At 38.8% G+C, this 22,714-nt stretch overlaps 1 protein-coding gene across 6 annotated transcripts in view; it reads left to right on the top strand.

The window, feature by feature from the left end:
- ANKIB1 (ankyrin repeat and IBR domain containing 1) overlaps positions 1–22,714 on the top strand; it is a 102,971-nt gene that overhangs the window by 40,416 nt on the left and 39,841 nt on the right. For all 6 annotated transcript variants that reach the window (XM_086742300.1, XM_086742299.1, XM_086742301.1 and 3 more), the window contains exon 3: positions 16,149–16,449. In XM_086742300.1, coding sequence (XP_086598426.1) covers positions 16,149–16,449 — 301 coding nt within the window. The remainder of the gene's footprint in view (positions 1–16,148; positions 16,450–22,714) is intronic.

Genomic DNA, 22,714 nt, shown 5'->3' on the forward strand with positions numbered 1-22,714 from the left:
GGCTCCAGCCAGCTCCAAAATACAGCCAGCGCTGAGCCAACCAGTGATGTTGGTGACACCTCTGTAAATAACGTATTTAAGAAAGGGTAAAAAAATGCTGCACAGCAGCTGTGAGAGAGGAGTGAAAAAAAAATGAGAGGAACAATTCTGCAGACACCAAAGTCAGTGAAGAAGGAGGGGAGAGAAGGTGCTCCAGGCACCGGAGCAGAGATTCCCCTGCAGCCTGTGGTGCAACCCATGGTGAGGCTGGCTGTGCCCCTTGCAGCCCATGGAGGCCCACAGAGGAGCAGAGATCCACCTGCAGCCCGTGGAGGACTCCACGTTGGGGCAGGCAGATGTGCCCTGAAGGCAACTACAACCCAGGGATAGCTCACACTGGAGCAGGAGCTGTGGCCTGTGGAGAGGAGCCCACACAGGAGCAGGATTTCTGGCAGGTCTTGTGACCCTGTGGTAAGGACCCATGCTGGAGCAGTTCTTGAAGAACTGCAGCCCATGGAAAGACCCACATCAGAGCATTTCTGGAAGGACTGTATCCTGTGGGTGGGACCCCATGCTGGAGCAGGGGAACAGCAGCAGGAGCAGCAGAGATGACGCATTGGTGAACAGGCCACAACCCTCACTTCCCATCCACTGCTCCTGTGTATGTGAGGTAACTGGAAGCTCCAGGTCATCCAGTGCCAGTTATGGGATAAACAGCATCCAAGGCTGGTTACTGACAGGATCAACATTGTTCATATGCATACTTTTCCCACTTGCGGACCGTCATCCTGCTTGCCTAGAGAGGAGAACAGAATGAGCCACCAGTGTTGTTTGTGGTCATGTGAGTGCTGGGAGTTTCTGTCCACATACGTGTGTGTGGACCACCATTGTATATACGTCCTGCATATGCGTGTTTGTGTCTGTGTCTGTTGGGAATGCAGCCCAGCCTCTCTACTCTCTGGACCTGGGGACATGGAGCTGCAGCAGCCTTGCCTCCCATGGACTACTGTCTTTGCCAAACCTTAACGCTCTGGGCCTTTTACTAAAAATAGAAATGTACACATAGAAAATGTATGCCTTGAAATCTCTCCAGAAGATGTGAGATGGTTACGTTCCATTTTGGGAGCAAAGAACTAAACATTTCAAGTTTTCTTCATTGGACTATATTGTAAATACTGCAGGAACAATTCAAGTGTGATTTACTCCATGATTTTCTGCTACAGTCTCTAGACATCTGCTTGTGGTGCTTAGATTCAGCACTGATGTTCAGAGAAATTTGCCTTGGTTGTTAACAGCTGTGGTTCAGAAATGCCATCCATCTCTGTATTACAGAATGGTATTGATGTTGATATTCAGACTGTGTTCCCTGCAAGCTAATCAATAGGTAGTCTCTAATGGGTGATAGGTAAGGCTTCTGGATGTAAGAGAAAAAAGTAACATAGCACTCAGAAACATCAAAAAATAGTTTAAATTTCATTTGCTAAATGGGTGTCAAAATATTACAGAGAAAGAGCACACAGGAAATTTGTTTTCTTTATAAACTGCAGTCTTCAGATGATCAAGCACTTTCGAAGCCCTCAGGCTTTTTTTGCCTAAGGTACATCAGAGACCGTCTGACTGCTCAGTTCAAAAGAATTGCTATCCATATGGAAAGTTACTCACTAGTGTCTGGCTGTTGGTGAACCACTTCTGAAATACAAGAGAAGAGGCTTTTCCAGAGGGTGTCTGAGATGGAGTGGCTGGAAATCACAAGGGCAGTCCTTAGAAGGAAAAAAAACATCTTAGATAAACTGTCATTTTGCAATATACGTTGTGGCGTGACTTTCAGTTTTGTAGCTTTGCTGAGAAGCTTTTTGGATCAATGACAGACTTTCCTCGCTGTGTGCTTCATACTGCTATGTTTGAGCACTTTGTTGAGTGTTCAAGCCAAAAGGGGGTTGTTTGTAGCGTTAGTGCTGGTCCTGGGCTGAAGAGGGAGGAGAAAGAGGTGATAGAAACATGGGGCTGTGGGGAGACAGGGCAGGTTTGTGAAGCCAGCTTTTTTTTCCTAGAACAGGAAAACCAAATGTTTCCAGTTACAGAAGATTATGGAAATTTCGGTGAATACTGAAACTGAAAAAAAAGCCGCCAGTCCTTTTAACATTCTTGATGCCTACCAATCAGCGGTAGTAGTAAAGGAGCTCTGGCATAGTTAAGCTAAGCTAACCAGAGAGAAACACTGGTAAATGTGCCCGGGATCTGCCTATAGGAAGTATTTCTTGTTTTCATTGCTGTAATTTGGGAAGCGTTTTTCACTGCAGTAGAATGACAGAAGACCAAAGTAGTGGTGGTTTCATTTAGGCTAAAATTTCCTAATGTGTTAAATAAATATGCAGCTCTTGGAATTTCAGGTTGATGGCTACGGTCTGATCTGATCTTCTCTTATCTATTTTTAATGGCTGTTTAAGAGGTTTCAGTAAGGACTGATCTAAGCAATCATAATGCAATCAAAGAAAATGTATAGAGATTATCAATCTGTTATATAGTTTGAATTTGACAGAAAATGTGTTGACGTCAGAGAGAACATTGTGTTGGTCACAATACATTTGGGACTTTCTCTTCCCATGTCAGATTTTGTTGGGTTTTATTCCTTTTGCAGTCATGTTGAAAATTACGTTTGGATGTATTGGAGGGAGATTTGTGCAGACTGTTTTTCAGAACGTGACTTCTCTCAAGTTGAGAGGATATTAGGGGATTTTTGTGCTGCAAAAGTACATGTCAGACTTCTTTGCAAATCTTCTGGCTTTAGAGAGGTGCTATAGTTGGTTATTTTCTGATAAGATTGAAGCTGCTCTGAATTTCAGATTTATTTTCTTTTCTGGACATGCAAATAAAAAAAAAGGCTACTTCAGGCTTCTTCACTCTCCACCATTTTGACTGAGACAGAAGTTCTGTTAATGTTTAAACTTTGAGATCCAAACTGATCTAAATAATTCATGCTAAAATCTTCAGAAAGATACTACAAATATATTCTTTCTTTATCAAATTTCTGAAAATCTGTTTAATGCTTTGCCAATAAGACTGCTGTTCCCTTTTAAATTGTTCCCCTAACTGTACTTCCAATATAAATGTAAGCAAAAGAAAAATAATAAAATTAATAGCAGCTTTTTGTCTAATAAGAGCAAATGGGGAAAATATGGAGTTACTAACCAAAACCACAGGATCCTATTATAAGGAAGCTGGTATTGAATGTATGGACTTTTTCAGTAGATTGTTCAGAAATACTGGAGGAGTCTTTTTTTTTCTCTTTTTTTTCTCTTTTTTTTTTTTTTTTTTTTTGTTCATCATGGTGACTCTTTGAATGATCAAATTTGTTTGGTGTTTTCCAGGCAATTTTACAGCTCATTTGGGAAAAAATCGTGAAGGTATAATAGTTGCGTATGTTTCTTTCCTAAAAGTAGTTTTTAAAAGTTTTTATTTCTGACTTTAGTAGAAAATACAACACCTAACTATTTTCCCTTTCTCTGACACAACAAAAGAATTCTGTCCTGTTTTAGTAACTTAAAATATTACAATACATTCTAATAGTTCATCTGAATAATTTATTAGAATGTCATTGTCCAGATTATTCACTTTTGAACATCAAAAAGCAAGCTTCTTTTTAATTATCAACGATTACACAGAAAATTGAATGTTTAGAATATTGTTTTATTTAAGATTAATTTTACTCAAACAAGTATGTCTTCATTGGAATTATTCATGCTAGACTACCTCTATGGTCAATGTAGACCTAGGTAATAAATCTAGTCAGAATAATTATTGAAGGTGACAGCACAATTGATTTCATTGTGAAGTTGAGTACAAAATACTGTAAATTGGTTGTGTGCCAGAACTGCCTGTTTCTTCCTGTTGATGATAAAGGGAATCTGCAAGAACTGGATCAGCTGTAGTTCTCTGCGTTGTAGAATTCCGGAGCTGAGAAGATTAATCTCACCCTAGCATATGCTAAATGGTGTAAAATTGAATAGTAAGTACCTGCAAAGCTGTAAATGGAACACTTCCACAGTCTTACAATATCAGGCATGAATGCTGCTTGTGGGAGATACGGCTTGTGATATAGTGTTAAATGTTTCACTTTTGTGGTCTGTGGTCAATGATCAGTGCAGTGTTTGGATCCAACCGAGTGTGAGCGCTGGTGTTTCTCTGAACGGTTTGTTGTCGTTCCACTCAGCTGATGAAAAATACCTGGGTTTTGGTTCTGTAAGACCCTTTTCATATTAGTTATTTTATGCAGTTATGAGGCTCAGTCACCTACTAAATGCTTTGGAATATTAAATGTTGAAGGGAATTTTTGATTTGAGGTAGGGGAGTAATATACAAAGAGTGTGATCTGACCAGGCTTTTTGGGAGTGTTCATAAAGAAGCACGAGGACCAAGTGAATTGAAATGCCCATGACTTCAGTAGCAGGGCGTGTGACAGGCTGGTAGAAAAATAGCCTCTTATAAGGTCATTTTCATGATAGCCAGTCTCAAGAGCAGTCAAGAGGATGGAGGAATGATGAAATTAGGAAGCCTTTAAAATTGAGCAAGTTCTTACTGTGACTGAGTCCCACTGAAGACGACTGCCAAAGACAGAAAGCAGTGGGGACACGTAGAGGAGCAGCTACAGACAGGGAGTAGCAGCAGCAGTGTTTGCTAGGTTTCTCAAAGACTCTTGCCCTGTTTGGCACTGTCTTCTAAAGTACAGCTAAGGCAGGGTGAAAAACCCAAACCCTCATCTGACTCCCTTAGGCTTTTTTTTTCCCTAAAGCTCAAAATCTCGTTTAAAAGCAGTTCTCGCTAAGCAGATATGTGGCCTCCCGAGCTTGCTCTCCTGGTGCTCCTCGTGACTTCCCCACAGGATACAAACCAGTGGGTAGGCTTTATCTTAATAGTCATCTGATCTACAGGCAAAGCTGAAATGCCAGTCAGTTGCTATGTTTTCAGCTCTTAAAACTGACCTTTATCTATCTGATTTCTGATTATTTTAACCTTAATAGGTTGAATATATGTGATGCCTACCGAGTTCATTGGTGACAACACAGCCCTGCTCTCCAGTTACAGATGCCACGGCTGAGTGTGTTGAGTTACTGCTTCTCCTTGCTACTAGGTTTTTCCGCACCCTTTAGAAAAGCAGGAACCTGAGGTTGCAGTGCTCTCCCCTGCACATGTTTAGACACTGTTTAAATGCTCTTACGAAAATGACCGTCTGTTCCCAACGTTGTCCTTATTTTTCTTTCCTCAGAAATCAGACACTACAGAATAAGATCGCTTTGTTAGTGATTGGTGAGGTGAGAGATTGTATGACTGTCATGAGACTGCATGAGATTCATGCAGTACATTATTAAAGATTTCTTCTTCTGTATCATCTGTTTTCCTTAGTAGAACTCTTGTGAACATTTTACCACAGGCAAAGTAAAACTATATTTGGATTGTAGAAGAGTATAGCTTTGGTCCTTGCCAGCTAGGATGACTGAATCTTTATTTCAACTAATTTTGTTACCAGGTAGAGTTTGTGACTCTGTCGGGTAACTGCTGAATCATTGTGTCAAATGGCTTAGCTTCACCCTGGGGTTAGAGGCACACGTGGCTTCCTGACCAGAGATCTGTTGGCTCAGTAGTTACAGGAATAATGACTGAGGGACTTGCAGTTTCTGATAAACAGAGGTAAATTTATTAGAAATACTAATTAACTTTTACAGCTAAATGCAATATCCAGCTAAAATATTCATAGAATCACATGGTTGGATGGGACCTATAAGATCATCTAGTCCAACCATCTTCCCACTACCATTGCTGCCACAGCTACTAAACCATATCTTGTAGCTTCTCATCAAGCCGCCTCTTGAACACTGCCAGGGACGGCGACTCCACCACCTCCCTGGGCAGGCCGTTCCAGTGCCTGACCACTCTTTGAGAGAAAAAGTTTTTCCTCACGTCCAATCTAAACCTCCTCTGGTACAACTTGTGGCCATTTCCTCAGGTCCTGCTTGTTGCCTGGGAGAAGAGGCCGAACCCCCGCTCATCACAACCTGCCTTCAGGAAGCTATAGTGAGATCTCCCCTGAGCCTCCTCTTCTCCAGACTAAACAATCCCAACTCTCTCAGCCGCTCCTCATTCAGTGACATTATAGATAAACCTAGTTTTCCTTTTGGCCAAAATATAGACTGCTTTGATTTTTTTAATTTGTCTTTTTTTTCAATTTAAACATAATGAAATTACTTCCTTGAGGCATTTAAGGAAAATAAAAAATAGTGTTATTAAAGACCAAGCAACATACAGATTAAAAGGATTTTTCTGGAGGGAGAGATAGAGGGAGATGAGACAATCTCTGTAATACATTCATAGTTTTTAAGCAATAGAACAGAAATGATGCAAAGCCTGTTAGTATTTGCTGTGTGAATTAGTCATTACGGCTATATAAATAATATCAACACTAGATGTCATACACTGCTAAGTGATTTACAAGCTGATATGTAGATAATGGTTCCCACGCAGAAATACAAAGCTGGGTGTTTAAATGGTGAAGATGAACCCATTCGTTGATAGTTTCATGCTTATTATTTCATCTGACATTGGTTTCAAACCAATCTAAAAAGAATAGCCTCACAGGTATCTGAGAAGATAATTCAGTTTGGATAATATTTTCAGAAAAAAAAAAAAACTGTGTTAAAAGGAGGGATTTGGGGAGAAGGGTGGAAGGATAACATCTAAGTTTGAGAATTGGTTCTAGCTGTGCAGAAATGTGTAGAAGAAAGGGTCAGAGATGAAGATGAAAATCACACAGAATTTGCATTACAGAAAGCATTTAGTCACAAAAGATGCTGGTAAGCAGCCAGCTCCAGTGGAAGCCACTTCTAATTTGGCACTCAGCTCTTTTTCTTTTGAAATCTCACTCAGAATATTGAAATGAAAGCCAGAAGTAGCATGAGATCACGGAAACAGTATTCTTGACTGTCCAAGGGAAGGCCGAGCTCAAGTCGCTCATAAATAAATACAGTAGTTTTCTGGTTAAGGGTGACTTAAGGATGTTGTTAATACCTTTTTGCATCAGGAATGGTTGAATTCTGTGTTTTGGAGCTGCCGTTCCTTCTAACAGGCATAGGAACTATATATAAAGGATGATTTTTTTAGTCCATAGTATAACAAATGTAAGGATTAAACAAGTTTTGTGTTCCTCACTTTTACTGTACACTATCTTTGGATCTGTGCTCCAGAATTCAATTGTATCTCTTTGCCACTCCTGCACATTGTCCCTCTTGGTTTTTTGTGTTGTACCAAGCCAAAGATTGCTATCTATCTACAAAAGGTCGTACTTAATCATATTAGCTGACACAACACCACTAAACCAAAGAAACTTGTAAACCTCTTTGCATCTTTTTAGTAATGAGAATAGCAAGTTATTCATTGCTGCAGATTTGTAGAAGACCTTTCTTAGGTGTCTTTAGGTGATGGGCTACTACATTAGGATGAGTTGGTCCAGAAGTGGAACTCGGACCCAGGTCCTGACCTACCTTTAATCACTTTAATAGTCTTTTAGAAACAAGCTATTTGGGGAAACCATAGGTGGAATGACAGCAATACAGTGAAAAAGACTGTAAGGCTTTTTAGGGTCAATTTAGGAGAGAGTGGAGACAGTGCTTGTGTTCTGGGCAGTATTTTTGTACTGAACGTTACAGTAAGTCTGTAAGTGAAATAGGCCCAGAAAAGTGTATGTTGGCAGAGTCAAAGATTTCCATTTGAACCTTAGACTGCTCTAAGTAAAAGACGTGATTCGTATGTGCCATAGTCTCTACTTGGTTCTCAAATTGGTGGTTTTCTCTGAAGATCTGCAGAAATTGAGTACTCAGGAAATTGATTTAACCCATTTTGCCAGATGTACTGTACTTGGTAGGAGTCATATGAGTGGGAACAAATGGGAGGCATATCTGTTTAGGAAAAATACAAAATTGGAGACCAGAGTGGAGCACGTGACATCAGGGATCTTGAAATGTCTGTGAAGACTTCAGATTTCAGAAGGAAGAATTAGCTCTTCACAGACTTCCATCAGCAGTGGAGTCGGTATTATTGACAGCCTCTCAGATGCTTCCTTTGCTGTTAGCCCAAATTACCACTGGTATAACTCAATCCTTACTGTAGCAGAATATTACTAGAATTTATGGGAATTCTGATACTGTTAGTAACAGTTCTTAGGCAAGGGGCCAACTGAATTTCAGGCTTACAAAAAGTGAGGGTAATAATCTGTTTTCTCTGATAAATGGTTAATGATCTCTCAGCAGATTCTTTATCTTAGCATAGAAGTAGTCATTGTCTCCTGCCCAGGTTTTTACTGCATGCAGGAGATTCTTGGGCTGTAAGAGAAGCTTAAGAACCTTAATGAAACAGAGAAGAAACTGTAAGTACAAATAAAGAATTTTCTAGCCCTATATAATGAATAAAGATATCAATAATTAGTTTTAGTAGATACGGCTTTCAACATCAGGTACGTAATAATACTCTTCAGAAAATTATTTAAACCAGCTCATACTTCTATACCACTGTCAGTAATGACTAAAAAGATTTCTTCAAGTGCTTGTTAGTATACTGTGATGTCGTGGTTTTGTTTAGTGAGGTAGGGGCCTAAGGTGGTAGCTTCTGTAGGAAAGTGCTAGAAGTCGCTCCCCTTTGTTCAGTGGACTCAGCCAGGCCTAGGGCGGACCTGCTGCTGGCCAAGGCGAGCTGATTGGTAGCAGAATGTTCGGTGATAACGCCTCTGCGATAACGTATTTAGGAAGGGGAAAACAGAAAAAAAAAAAAAAAAAGAAAAGAAGAGACGATGTGAAGAAGCTGAGCAGGGGCAGAGGCGCAGAGGGGGAGGTGCAGGCCTCATGGGCCTTGCAGGCCTCACCCTCTGGCCTCTTGCCAGGCAGCCAACTGGGCCCGAATTGGTCCGGCTCCGCTGCAAGAAGTGGAGAGGAGATGAGAAGTGAATAAGATGTAAAAAGATCCTGAGAGACATCTACCAGCCTGTTGTGAGGAACGACTGCAGATGCCAAGGTCAGTGAAGAAGGAGGAGGAGGAGTAATGCAGCTCCTGGCCAAGATTCCCCTGCAGCCTGTGGTGACGACCATGGTGGAGCAGGTTGTCCCCCTGCAGCCCATGGAGGTCCACAGAGGAGCAGAAATCCACTTGGAGCCCATGAAGGACCCCGTACCGGGGAAGTGGATGCCTGAAGGAGGCTGTGGCCCGTGGAGGGCCCACTGGGACAGCTGTTCTGGAGAGACTCTACTCCGTGGAAGAGATGACCCATGCCGGAGCAGTTTCACGAAGGACTGTGGTGTATGGGTGGGACCCCACGCTGGAGCAGAGGAGAAATGTGACGGGTTCTTCCCCCGACTATGAAGCAGCGGCGTAAAACAACGCGTGATGAACTGATTGCAACCCCCATTCCCTCTTCCCGCCTTGTGCCGCTCGGGGGGTGGAAGGTAGTAGAGATAATGTTAAGCTCGGGAAGAGGGAGGGGTGGAGGGAGGTTATCTTGTTCTCTGTCTCATTATCCTGCTAGTTTTAGTAATAAATGAATAGTTTTCCCCAAGTCGAGTCTGTTTTGCCTGTGATGGAAACTTTAAGAATTTTCTCCCTGTCCTTATCTCAAACCTCAAGCCGTTTTCCTTATATTTTCTCTCCCTATTCTCTTGGAGGGTGGGGGAAGTGAGAGAAAGACTGTGTAGTCTGGTCCCGATCGGGGCTGAACTACGACATGGTTGTTTTGTTGTAGTACATTTCGGGGGAAAAGTGCTTTGGGTTAATTAAATGATTATTCAAGGTTTAATGCATCAGTATTGACCTACTGTCTTGGAAGATGAATGATTCAGTAATTTTATGAATTAGTTCATTGCATATGAGTTTTAAATTACTAGGTAGCAGGGCTTGGCTCTTATGTATGTTCTTATAACTCATGGCTTACCCATACTTCTCTTAATGCTCAGAAAGCTATGAGCTTCAGGTATGTGCCTGCACTGGAGTTTGCAGTGTAACTTTTTTAATAGCAAGCTGGACTTACATAGGCCATCTAACCCTAGGACCAAAGGAGATGTTGTGAAAGGGAACCCAGTGCAGATTAGTTTACCTTGTTGCTGCAGCTCACCATTTTCTGGTACCTTACTTGTCATACTTAAAGCAACAGTGCAATTTGCTGTGTCATTTATGTAACATACATAAGTACTTTGCATTCAAAAATCAGTACGTTTCAGTGTCTTTGAGCAGATTCAGACTTGCTTTAGTGTCCCTAGTCTCCCTTTAGTTTAGTCGGAACTACTGTTATTAATTTCATTTTACACTAGTTTTTAGTTTGGTTTTATTTTTCTGTACATAGGTACATTTTCATATGTTTTTATATGCATACATAAATATACATGTGTGTACATATATATGGCATCTGTTTAGAGAGACAAAGACTGTAAATATAGTTGCTTTCATGCCTCAGACATGAAAGATTTTATTAAAACCTGAAGAAATATTTATATTGATATTAGTTTCCCAGAGTGAGGGAATGTGCCATTTGTTTATTACTCAAGCTTACAGCCTTGTGATCTTGAGTCTCTTGCTGCTTTTCTGCAAATACAGATAGTAGTAGGTGTGACTGTTACAGCCCTTTCTTTTTTGTCACTTTCTTCAACACTTCTTTGATGCTTTTGTCACCTCAAGTTTAGATTCTGCAAAGAGCTACAGCTTGAAGCAAAATCTGGAAACTGCAACTAGAGTAAAGTCTGGCTGCCTTGTGGTTAAGTGGTATTTCCCATAAGCAATGCATATTTTCACTTTGTCAGTAAATTTCCAGGGAAAATTTAGCTTTTTATACCTCTGAAGTAGTGAGCCAAATTTCAGGGGTCTATAGTACTGCTCTGTGATAGCCTTATACGCCAAATACCACTGGTAAAAATGGATTCCTGTTGTATAATTAATTTGTGCATATAAAAATTATTAATTTACTCCTTTTTTTGTATACTACTTATCTTTTCTGAACTTTTAAGTCCTCAGTTCAGCTGGACTGTTCCGCATTGGTTTGACTTCCCCTTACACTGAAGAGCTGATCCTTTGACTTTTTGAAGAGATTAAGGAGGGAAAAAGGGGGAGTACTGTGCCACCTTGAAGCCAGTTTATGTGTCCAGAGCGAGGTGCTAGTTGCCTTTGACAACTGTAGTGTTTGTCGCACCCATTTATGAGACACAGAAGTTGAGCAACAACCAAGGAGGAGAAGTAATCAAACCTAATTTTTCCCTGAGCCTAACAGTGTTTTTTACAAATGCCACAAAATTGTTCTAAAAAAAATTGTATATGGTTCTTACTGAAGTTTTCAACATATTTAGGAGTGGTTGGACAATTTTTTAACAGATAACTTTGACAGAAGGGCAAATGTTGAGCTTAGGCAAGGTAATAGCCTTCTAGGGAGACTTTATTTCTCTCTTGGAAGGGGAGAAATCTGCTGATACTTCTTGCTGCGGAGGTTGAAAATCTACCTTGCTGATAGGCTTACTGAATAGGCATATTCTTCGTGCTGTGAAGTGATAGTAAAACACTGATTCAGAAGATTTAAATTCATCCTAGAGCTTTTTGTCACTTGACCAATACAGAAAAGTGCGTATTTGTTTAAGAACAGAGAATCTGCTTTAAAAGATTTAAATTCATCCTAGAGCTTTTTGTCACTTGACCAATACAGAAAAGTGCGTATGTGTTTAAGAACAGAGAATCTGCAAGCAGGCGGGACGTGAGCACTTCTCATTTTAGATTTCTTAAAACAAGAGTTTCATTGTTCTTTTTTTTTTTTTCCCCAAGAGCTTAATTTTATGGTGGAAAAAATGTTTACTAATAATTACTTAGTACCTTTTAAACTATTGTTTAACTGTTTAGAGAGAAATTTTGGGTTTAAAACGAGGTACTGGTTTGACAGCCTTCAAATTCTACTTTAATGGGCAGAGTTTCAGCCTAGGGCAGAGCCATCTCATCCCTGAGCTGATAAGGATAAGGTGAAATATCTACCTTGAGCTATGGCAGAGCGTTTGTATCCGTTCAACATTTGTGTCTTCTACAAAGGTTCTTCTATAAACCTACAAAAACACTAGTAATGAAAAACTAATAGGTTACACCATATAGTAAGTCAAATAGGGATGAAATCCCCATAGCTTGGGATTATTAAAGAGAATTTCAGCAGAGTTGCTGGGAAAAATGTAGTAAAGTTTTTATAAGAATAAAAGGAGGGAGATTAATATAGGCAGGATGATCTCTTTAATTGATATGATTCATTTAAGCTTGCTATTATGTTAGCAGAGGTAATAAATATTTGTATTTGTGTGTAAAATACCGTTTTCTAAGAAAAAGTGTCTCATTTATGGCTTTCATGGGTCACCACAAAAACATCGTGCTATTCTGAAATCGTATGCACTGTAACCTGATTGAAGACTGAATTACATTCTTTAAAATACCACAGCATGGAATTCCGCTGATGATAAAGAGCTAAATAGTGAAAACAGAAATGTTCATTATGATATTGTCAAGCCTAGAGGATAACGATTAGATAGCTAAAGATACTAGAGAAACTTTATCTGGTTTGGGAGAAGACAATGAAGGTTGTCTTGCAATTCAAAGAACTGAAGCCCTGGTTCAGTGTCATACAGAAACCACAGACAGTTCTTTACTCAATCTTAAAGTAACATTTTAGTTTGAATTAGAGAAGTAGCAGGAATCAGTACACTGAATACACAGCAAATCGAAGTGAGAGGAAAAGATGTGGTTAATGAATACCCGAGGGACTCTCCTGACAATCAAAATATGCGTGTCTAATTAGTGCAGCCATCCAGCATGTTATACAGTCTAAGCGCAAACTTTGAGATAAAGTTCAGGCACTTGATGTAAAGGACAAAGTCCACCCTCTTTGCAGTAATGAATTGTTTCTGTTGGCTTCATACGGCGAGCTTCGTGCTATGCCTTTGTGCCAGTTCAGGCCTTTAGCTGCGACACTTCCTCAGTTGTGTGTCCGCAGGGATTCCTGCTGAATGCTTTTGCATTTGAAAAACTGGTCCTTTTGCTGCCGTACCACAGTCCGCTCTAGTGATTGCAGAAGGAATCTGGCCCCTTCTTTATTACTCTTTCTTCTCTACTCATTCCACAGGAAATTTGAAGGCAATGGATGTCTGCTACCTTTACAAACTTTGTGTTACAGACATCGGGTAAAAATAGCTAGGCCTACTGACTTGAACATCAGTTTTACCTAGTTTTAAAATCATGTGGAGTGTTTTACAGTTTTTAGTTGCTGCCTGTTTCTTCCCAGTGCTATGGTCTCTTTTTTTTTTGTTTTTTTTTTTTTTGTTTTTTTCTTCAGGAAGATGCAAAAGCTTGGGCTGGAACGTTAGGAGGCATATAAATAGTAAATGACTTAAGGACAAGGAATTGGAAAATGAACAACTTGACATCTTGCTGTTCTTACTGCAGCTTATAAATGCATTGAAGGCTAAGTTGGGGGTGATCTTTACTTGAAGTGAAAATATAGCAAATGAAATTGTGAAAAGGAGTTAACAGAAGAAAAGATACTGGTGTACCATAAAACAGATTTTATTGCAAAAGTAGAGAAACTCAGATTTTAGTGAGTCTGCAAAGCTACATCTCACAGAGATGAAGATTACTTATATTTAGCCTTGTATTTTCTATATCCAGATTTTGCAGTGGGTACCTGCAAAACCTCATATCTAAGGCATCTAGCATTCTCGTTTCTAAGTGCATATATACAATTAATCTCCTCATCCCTCAAGAAGTTATCTTTTTCTCCTTCCTTCCTTCCTCCCTCCCTCTCCTCTGTCTCCTTTCCCTGCTTCTGTCTCTCTATTCTTTCCCACCTTCCTTCCCCTCCTTTCTTTCTGTCTTTAGTTTCATACGATATAAAGCTAATTCAAACAAGCATATTTGTTTTGGATAGTGTTTGATACAGAATACTGGTTAGTCTTATCATTTCATGTAATTGGCTGTGAAGCATTTTGCCTGTGTTGCTAAATCCCCTTCCTCTGAAAACAAAAAAAAAACCAAAACAAACCAAAAAAAAAAAAAAAAACACAAAAAAACCCAAACCAAGCAAACAAAATATGCTATCACTTTTTTGGCACCATCTTTAATCTCAAGTCTGACATATTCATATTTCCTAACAAATGCATCTATCATGTCAGCTATCATGGAATGAAAGATTTCTCTAAGGAACACTTTTGCTGCCAAAATAGGGCAACATAGAGGAGGTTGCTTTGTTTTTATCTTTTCCTCTGAATACTTCATTACCACTTATTTAAAATAACAGTATTTTAGTAACAAGTTTCATTTTGAACTCTAACTGTTAAGAGATTTTCAGAGGGAAGAAAGGACAGAAATCCAGCTCACCAAACAGCTATCATCTAGACATCCTTCCATCGCAGGACCAGATCGGCTGTCTCTCATTTGTTCTGTTGAAATACTTGTCCAGTCCGTTTAAAACAATTTCCAAAAGGGAAATTCCACACCCACCCTGTATAGCCTCTTCCTTTATTAATAAAATAGTTTCAGGATTATTCTTTGTCCTGAACGAAGCATGGGAGAACTCAGAGAGAGAAATGTATACCATGTAGCACCTGGTGGGAGTTATTCAGGGACAACAGGAAGGGGAGGTCGCGTTTAGGCTTGTAACCAGAGCATAAGGCAATAATGCAGGTAAATAACATTTTCTTTTGTCAGTTTGGTTACGAAGCTCTTCTGCTCTCCAGTGTTCACCAGGAGCAATATGGTCTGATTTCGTATTTCGGTAGTGCCTGCCGTCAGGTGGCTGAGCTACCTGTTTTAAACTGAAAGTGATGGAAACTGTGTTTAATTAATGGGGAAGGCAGGGAGCGTGGAAGCTGGTTCCTTGTATTGACTTAGTGAGGATTCCAGAATAACTGTGTTTTTCATACTTACAAACTTTTTGGAGTCACGGAAGAGCCTGGAGAGGAAATGAACGGTGACTTTTGCTGGGTGTATGTGTGAGGGAGCTTATGGGAACAGTTTATGTGTTCCTGCAGTGACTTCTTGAACGTGTTTGCCATGCTTCTGATTTAGCCTCGTATTACTTCTCTGGGAACTGTCCTTCCGACCTTCACATGGAGTTCTTTCACCATTACTGCCTCTCTGACTCCAGCCCTACAAAGGGAAGGTCTTTCTACTCTGCCATTTCTTACCATTCACTCTCCCTTAAGAAAAAAAAAATTGTTATTCTAGTATACCTCAAAAGACTAAAGCAAGTTTGGAATAACAGGGCTTGTATGATATGTCTCAGTTCTTCCATTTCAGAACTGCGTTATAACTCTTATAATTCCTTGCTGGCAAGGAGCAGCAGAGAGCTGCATTGTCTCAGGAGCTGTCAGGAATTAGAGTTGTGATTCCAGGAATCAGTCTGTTCTTTCCCTTTCATTCCTAAGCTGATACTTTTTGCCAGGGGACTTTATTGTCCACTTTGAACTGCCTCTAAAGCATTCAAGTGAAGACTTAAATTCTTTCCAGCCTCTGTCATCTGCATAGGTGAGGGTTTGCATTACGTTGCGCTTACATGTATTCTAGAGTGCGAAAGTAAATAGAGTCTTTCTTCAATGCATGCAGTGCTAGTAGGAAAAGTATTTCATATATTTTCAAGAGGTAATAAGTACTGCATGGACATCTGACTAAAGATACGGGAAAGGAGAATTGTTTTTTAAGGAACTGTTCTTGCATTATCTATTTGCAAGCTACCAAATACATTACTATTCAGGACACAGAGTAGGAAAAAGAAAGTATGTATTTCATTAATCTTGTGACTTAATAACATTTATTGCAATACTACACAGAATTGTAGAATAAACTTTGCCAGCTAATATTTATGTCACCCGCTGAAAGGTAATTATATATGGTACTTAATGATATTTCAGTAATTCATCCAGACCTTGGCTCTTGACTCCTAAGAGAAATGGAGGAGAGCTGTCCAGTAGCAATTATCTATTAAAAATGTTTATCGCTAACATGGCTAATCAAAATTTTGGCAAGAAGAAGAGAGAGCTGTCATAATAGACCCTTCCCATCCTTCCCATTTCAAGGAAATGAGTGGAATTGTGTGCGAATTATTTTTCTTCTATTTTTCCCTCCTCTTGCAGAACTTTCCTTTTTGTTAGAGATGGTAACCCAAATAAACGGAATGTGCACAATGAGACATCTATGCACTTACTGTGTATGGGACCTCAGATCATGATCTCGGAAGGAGCGCTTCATCCTCGCCTGACACGACCCTCCGAAGACGACTGCAGAAGAGCAGATTGCCTGCAAATGATCCTGAAGTGGAAGGGAGCAAAGCTGGATGAAGGACAATATGAACGAGCAGCCATTGATGCTGTTGATAACAAAAAAAATACACCTTTGCACTATGCTGCTGCCTCAGGGATGAAAACCTGTGTTGAGGTAAAAGTTCCAATATAATCACAAGTCGATATATTGCTATTAGTAAATGACACGGCACAGTGTTTCACAAAGCTGTTTCGGAGAAAAAAAAAATCTGATACAGTACATTGAATTAAGTTTTTAATTCTATTTTTTTCATTAGTTGGAAAAATTACAGAGATAAACAGCCCAAAATGTACACTGTCTGTAGAGAAAAATGAAAAATATGGATTACATATACATTAACTTCATGACATAAACTACTCGGCACATAGTAGAGTTATGTAGGTTTATAAAAATTGGAAGTAATTACAAGATTGTAACACTGGACAAAGCTTTAAAGGTAGGCATAGGCATACCTGTGTGTGTAAAGAGAAGTGAAATAACTGACTGAGAAAAAGTTAGAGCTCTTTTTATTCTGCTCTGTATCTGAGACTGGGAAGTGCTGTTCATGTTTTAAGAACAGATTTGATGTCTTTAGTTTACAGTGTGGAGCTTTATTAGAGGACGCCATGCATTTGTGCTAACATACTTAAATACAATTACCTTTTTACAAATTAAAAATTACTTTAATGTTTGTGAAAGTTGTGGATAGTAATGAGTAATTGGGAATCATCATGACTTTGAAGGTCTCCCATCAAAATTTTTTTTAAACTATACCAGGCAATGAGGACTAGTATTTACTTGTGCTGGTTATTTAATTGAAAGAACACAAGAACAGACATCTAACACTTTGAAAACAGCTAACATTTTCATAAGTCTATTATTAGAGCATCAAGACTTGTATTTTGAATGGTAATGATTAATTCAGAGTTCAGCATTAATAAAATCTAGGTTATTTTTCTTCTGTTTATTGAGACTACACTCATTAACTTAGTATCATCAGCAAAGTTTATCACCTCATCATTCACCTGCTTTTCTAGACAACATCTGCATATCATAAACAGTTATGTCCCAGCACCTATGGGACCTCACTTGGTGACCTCTCTCTGCAGTAAAAACTGACGCTCCCTCCCTAATTTCCTGATTTTCTCTGGAGCTTTTTTTAGTATTGGTATTACTTTTACCACCTTCTAATCTTGTATCATGACAGATTTAAGCAGTAAGCTGCATATTATGATAAATAGTTCAGAAGCTTCATATTTGAGTTCCGTTAGGACTCATGAGTAAGTACCATCTGATGCTGGGTATTTACATTAGTACTTGGTTTATTGGTTGTTCTAGAACCTCTTATGCTGAGACTTCAATTTGAAACAGACTTCTTTTTGTGTCCTTCATAAAGCGTGTGTGGTACATCCAGAGAGAATCCGGACTCCAACAATTCGTATCACTTCTCTGCTTTGTTATTTGAGATTGCTTTTGCACCTTGCCCAGCAACTGACTTTACAAAGACATTGACAGATTTACTGTGTGATGTTTTAAAATTATTTATTCTGAGTTGTTATGCACTTCGTGTACTGCTCAAAAAACAGACTTTCTTCTTTACATATTCTTCATCTGGAGTCAACTTCAGCTTCATATTTCCCATACAGTTCTGTCCTGTTGTTCTACCTTCACAGATTCTTCTGATGTTTCTAGAATTTTTTTCCAGGCTTTCGTTTAGTACCACTTTTTCAAAGTCGGCAGTGGATTATTTTTCCTTTTTCTGCTTCTCCAAGAATGGTGAATCTAAGTACATGTTGAGAACTGTTACTGAGTGGTTCTTTGATGGTAACATTTTGAATTAGGTCTGGTAAACTACTCTGGACAAAGTCAGGAGTTGCTTCTCCTCTTATGTGTTTGTTAACTATTTTGTCTATTATCCAGTTACTTATGTAGTCTGAAATTTTAATTTAAGCATCATGTATTAGCATAGCATTTTCTCAATATACTCAGAAGACACAGTGATTGAAGATGCCTTTATTTTTGTGGTTTCTGCCCTTGCAGCATTTCTGTTCTTGGTCAGCATGTCACTTTTATTGTTATAGTTTTGGTCAGGTGGTCACCAAAGCTTTTTTGTTTAAGTCCACAATTGTATTCTACTGATATTTGTTGATAGAGTTAGTTTATTTATCTGTGAGTTTGTTGGGTTTTTTTTTTTAAAAAAAAAAAAAATGAATACCACCATCCTTCCAATACTGTGAACTTCTCTGTGATTCTCACATAATATGTTCCATGGTGTTACTTTGTTACACTGATTGTATTCTGTCAAGTTTCCAGATATTGTCTGAATATTTGCTTTTAAAATATGTCATTTCAACTCCCCAGCCTTAGCTGTGCACCATCTTGAACAGGATGTTCTTCTTTATCTTCTGGTTTTTCATTAGTCCCCTCTTGAAAAGCTCGGATAGTGTCTTTTTATTTCCAATAGCCAACACTTGTTTCACTCTGTTAGTATAAAGATCATCCTTCCTAGTCCTCTGAGCTTCTAATGAGGGGAAACTCAGCTTCCTTGTGCTGTTTTCTGTGCTACAACTTCAGCCTTTCTCTCTCTGTTCCCCTACTCAATACTGAGGGGAGTTAAGAGGGTACTGCTTTTAGGTGCCGGTAGTATCACAGTCTGAATCTTGCCCCTGTACCTTCTTTCTTCTCTGCCCTGTGTTATTACAGCTCCGCAAGTTCCACACTAGCAGTTTGTCTTCAACATGTCCCTAGAAATTATTTACACACTTACTGATTTCACCAGGGAGGCCAGTCACCATCTAGTCTTTGCTAGCTGAATTGTGCTCAGACCCAGCTGATTATGTACGTGGTAACTGAAAGGCATACAGATACTGCCTGGCTCTTCCTGTCAACCAGAATGAATCTTTCTTTATTTGTATGGTTATATGATTGATTTAGTGCCTCTTTTAATGTGATTGATTTGTAAACAATTATCAGACTGTCTCCTGGATCTGTGTTAATACTGCTTTTATCTTGATTGTCAACTTCTAATTCTTTTTAGATTTGATAAACAAAAATATTAATTGCAAAGGACTGTGTACTTTTGTTCTCTTTTTCAGTGCCTCTTGTTTGATCCAGCTGCCTGATAAATTCTGGCTACAGGCATTCTTAGTCAGCTGTTCTGTCTAGCCTTCCCCAAGAAGATCCATTTGCTTTTAAACATTATTGTACGTTAGAGGACAAATTTGCATGTCATATCAGAAAATGGGAGGTACCAGGATTTAGCATTTAATAACCTCTTTGAGCAAAGTTGGTGAAAAGTGCTCACATAAAATGATTTGACAAGACAGTTGTTGCATCTGGTAGAGAAATGGTAAACAAGAAAAGTTTAGTAACCAGTTTCCAACATACTTCAATTTCTGGTGTTTACAAGCCTGCTTACTCACATTTGTGAAATATTATACCTTTTACACCGATTTGTAAAGTGCTTACAGTTGGACTTGTATCAATATATACTGCAAAAAAAAAAAAAAAAAAGAACAATTACATTATCCACGGAAACACATATTTCTTTGTCTTTTGTCTTTCTCTCTGCAGTTGAGATCCCCAGGTAGCTTAGACTTCAGATTTATAAGGAATTTCACCAAGGAGTGTTCTGCCTCAATCATTCTGCCTTCATGCCCCCAAATGGGGCTATACAGTGTATTAGAGGTAGACACAGTTGTTCAAAGGTCTCAATTTCAAGAGCATGAAGCAAATGGGCTCAGTAGGATCCAGGCAGATTATGATGTTGGAAAGAATCACAGTTGCTGCAGAGTAAATTGTAGTTCTGGAGCTGGGATGCAGCTTTTAACTGCAGACTGTAAAATCAATTGGTTTTAAACTCGTCATGAATGTTCATGGTTTGTGTTTCTTCACAAATTATCATTCTATTTCTCAATGTCTGTGATATGATTCATTAGAGGAATACAGCTACTAGACTGCTAGTTCCCCATTTAATTATATAAACTTAGTTATGTTATCATGGCAATATATACTGCTCAATTGACTAAACTCTTTCTGACTCCAATTTACTTTGTTTGTCTTTGAAGAAGAGTTTACAGTCTGATCCACGTGGATTGCTATTTTCCAGAGTTTGGAATTCTAACTAGTCATGGTTTCTACATCAGAAACATAGAGTACACCCCCAATTTCAAACTTCATTGTGTGCCCTACCATAGGGCAGAGGGCCTTGGATCCTAAGATTAGTATCTGAGATATCGTAAGTCCTCCAGTGTAGACAGTAGTCCTTCCAACTCCTTCAACAGGAACAGAGTTATGAACAGGAGCACTACATTATGAGAAGCCCGAAACAGAGCTTGGTGAAGGAATGTACAATGATCTCTTTGTTCCTGGAAGAATTTGAGGATTAAAATTCTTAATGAAACAAAAAGAGATGAACACTGTAATTGCATAATCCTCAAATTGTATTCCCTGTCTCCAGTAAACTGAAGGTTACTTAGAACCCCAGGAGTACCTTTTGCCCAGTTTTGTGGTGGCTACTCTCACTTCAGAGTAACATTCCTCTTTAATAATCTCCTCTTTTTTCCATAATTTTTCAGGAAAACTTCAGCCTTGTATCTTCCCCTGTCCCCATCACACTCACATAAGGAAAGGAAAAACCAAACACATTCCCTTGTGGGTGAACCACCTACGAGTTGATTTGTTAAGAGTTAATAGTCAAACAGTCTTGATGCTACTCCATTTGCATGTGTGAAATTTCTCCTCTGAGTAGAACAGCTCTGTGGAACCTGTGGCTAAAGATCGCTTGGTCAAAGTTAATGTGCTTACCTTAAAATATTGAATAGAAAAAAAGTCTTAACTTTCGTGCTGAATAGATTTTATTTGGTGCAGATACATTGCACTCTGTCACAGCATATTTGGCATATTAAATAGCATTTTTGCAGTTGTTTAAATTATTAATGTGATTGTTTAAATTATTAATCTCCTTTTAATTACTTAAGAGACACAAGTCTTTTTAACAGTGCTTGCAGAGAAATATGGCATCATTATTATAAACTTGATTTGCATATTCCTCATCTTGTGGATTACATTTTGAGCTGCATAGGTCTGTGGAGTGTTTTTTCAAGTATATGTTATTTTTCTTCCTCAAAAAGTGTCTTAGTTGCCTCAGTTAAATTTCTGTTAGAGTTTAAAATGTACAGACAGAATGTGAAACTCAAGTTAACAAAGTTTTGGGAATGTTAAGAAGTTTAGATAGAACAAAGTAACTATAAACTGGATATCTTGATAATTATCCTAATATTATCTTTATTTCTGCCTGGTACTCTACTATAAAGATAAAATATTGTGTCATACTTAATGACACTAATATCTTCTCAACTAAATCTTGTTATTACACTGCTTTGTGGTATTTTGGAATTTGCATTTCTCTTTATTTTGGAGAATGTGAAAAGTTTCCAAAGAATCGACAAGAATTATTCCAGGTTTGTAAAATACATTCATATTTCTCAATGACAGGTGAGGGAAATACAATCTGCTGAAGAGAAAAGAAAGAAGTGACTGATAATGATTAGAAGTGACTGATCGTAAAAGATTTATATGTGGAAAAGAGGTCATTTTGGGGAAATTTTTTTAGAAGTATAAAAAAATAGAAGCTGAATTTTGAAGTATCCTGGCTAAAAATACAAAACAGTGTTGTTACAGCCATCATGGCCTTTGAAAACTGTGGCATTTGTTGTCCTTGCTTATATCAGATCAGTTTATAGCAGGACGCAAGATTGGTAAGGTAATGAGAGCGGCACAATTAGTGTTTATTAGCTGGAGACTGTATTTCTGGGTGGTCACTGGCGAGAGACACGGTTGGTGAGATGAGACAAGACTAGACCATATTAGAATTATTAGTATTAGAATTATTTTGTTTCACTTTTCTCATGTCCTCAAAAATAAGGTGGAGCTACCAGTAGTATTATGTGCTATCTGTGAACTGGTACCCCATCTTCCCTCCAACACAAGGAATCTCCCATTTTTTGTCACCAGCAGTGTACCAGTGCTGGAAAGAATGGCGGCGTTATACCCATGTATAAAGAATATTTAAAGGTGTTTCAAGCTCCATCTTGCCAGGTCCTTGAGGAACTCAGCCCCTCACTTTTATGGAACACTGACTGTATCAGTTGAGCAGAATTTTAGTGTTTAAACCCTAACAGAGATGTATTGTACAGCATTGCCTTGTAACATATTTTTGAGATTTTGTGGTTCCATGGAATTACTGTGGGTATAGGTATAATTATGTATGAAACCAAGCAGTAATTTATTTAATAGCAACAGAGAATCTTTGTTTCCCAAAGACCATTGCTGTTATACTTGTCTCTTTTTTCTGTTTTCCTTGTTCATTTTTTTTGTTGTTGTTGTCTCTTAACTGACA

The sequence above is a fragment of the Chlamydotis macqueenii genome, chromosome 2, assembly GCF_036417535.1.
Source record: "Chlamydotis macqueenii isolate bChlMac1 chromosome 2, bChlMac1.mat, whole genome shotgun sequence".
In the NCBI taxonomy this organism is placed as follows: Eukaryota; Metazoa; Chordata; class Aves; order Otidiformes; family Otididae; genus Chlamydotis; species Chlamydotis macqueenii.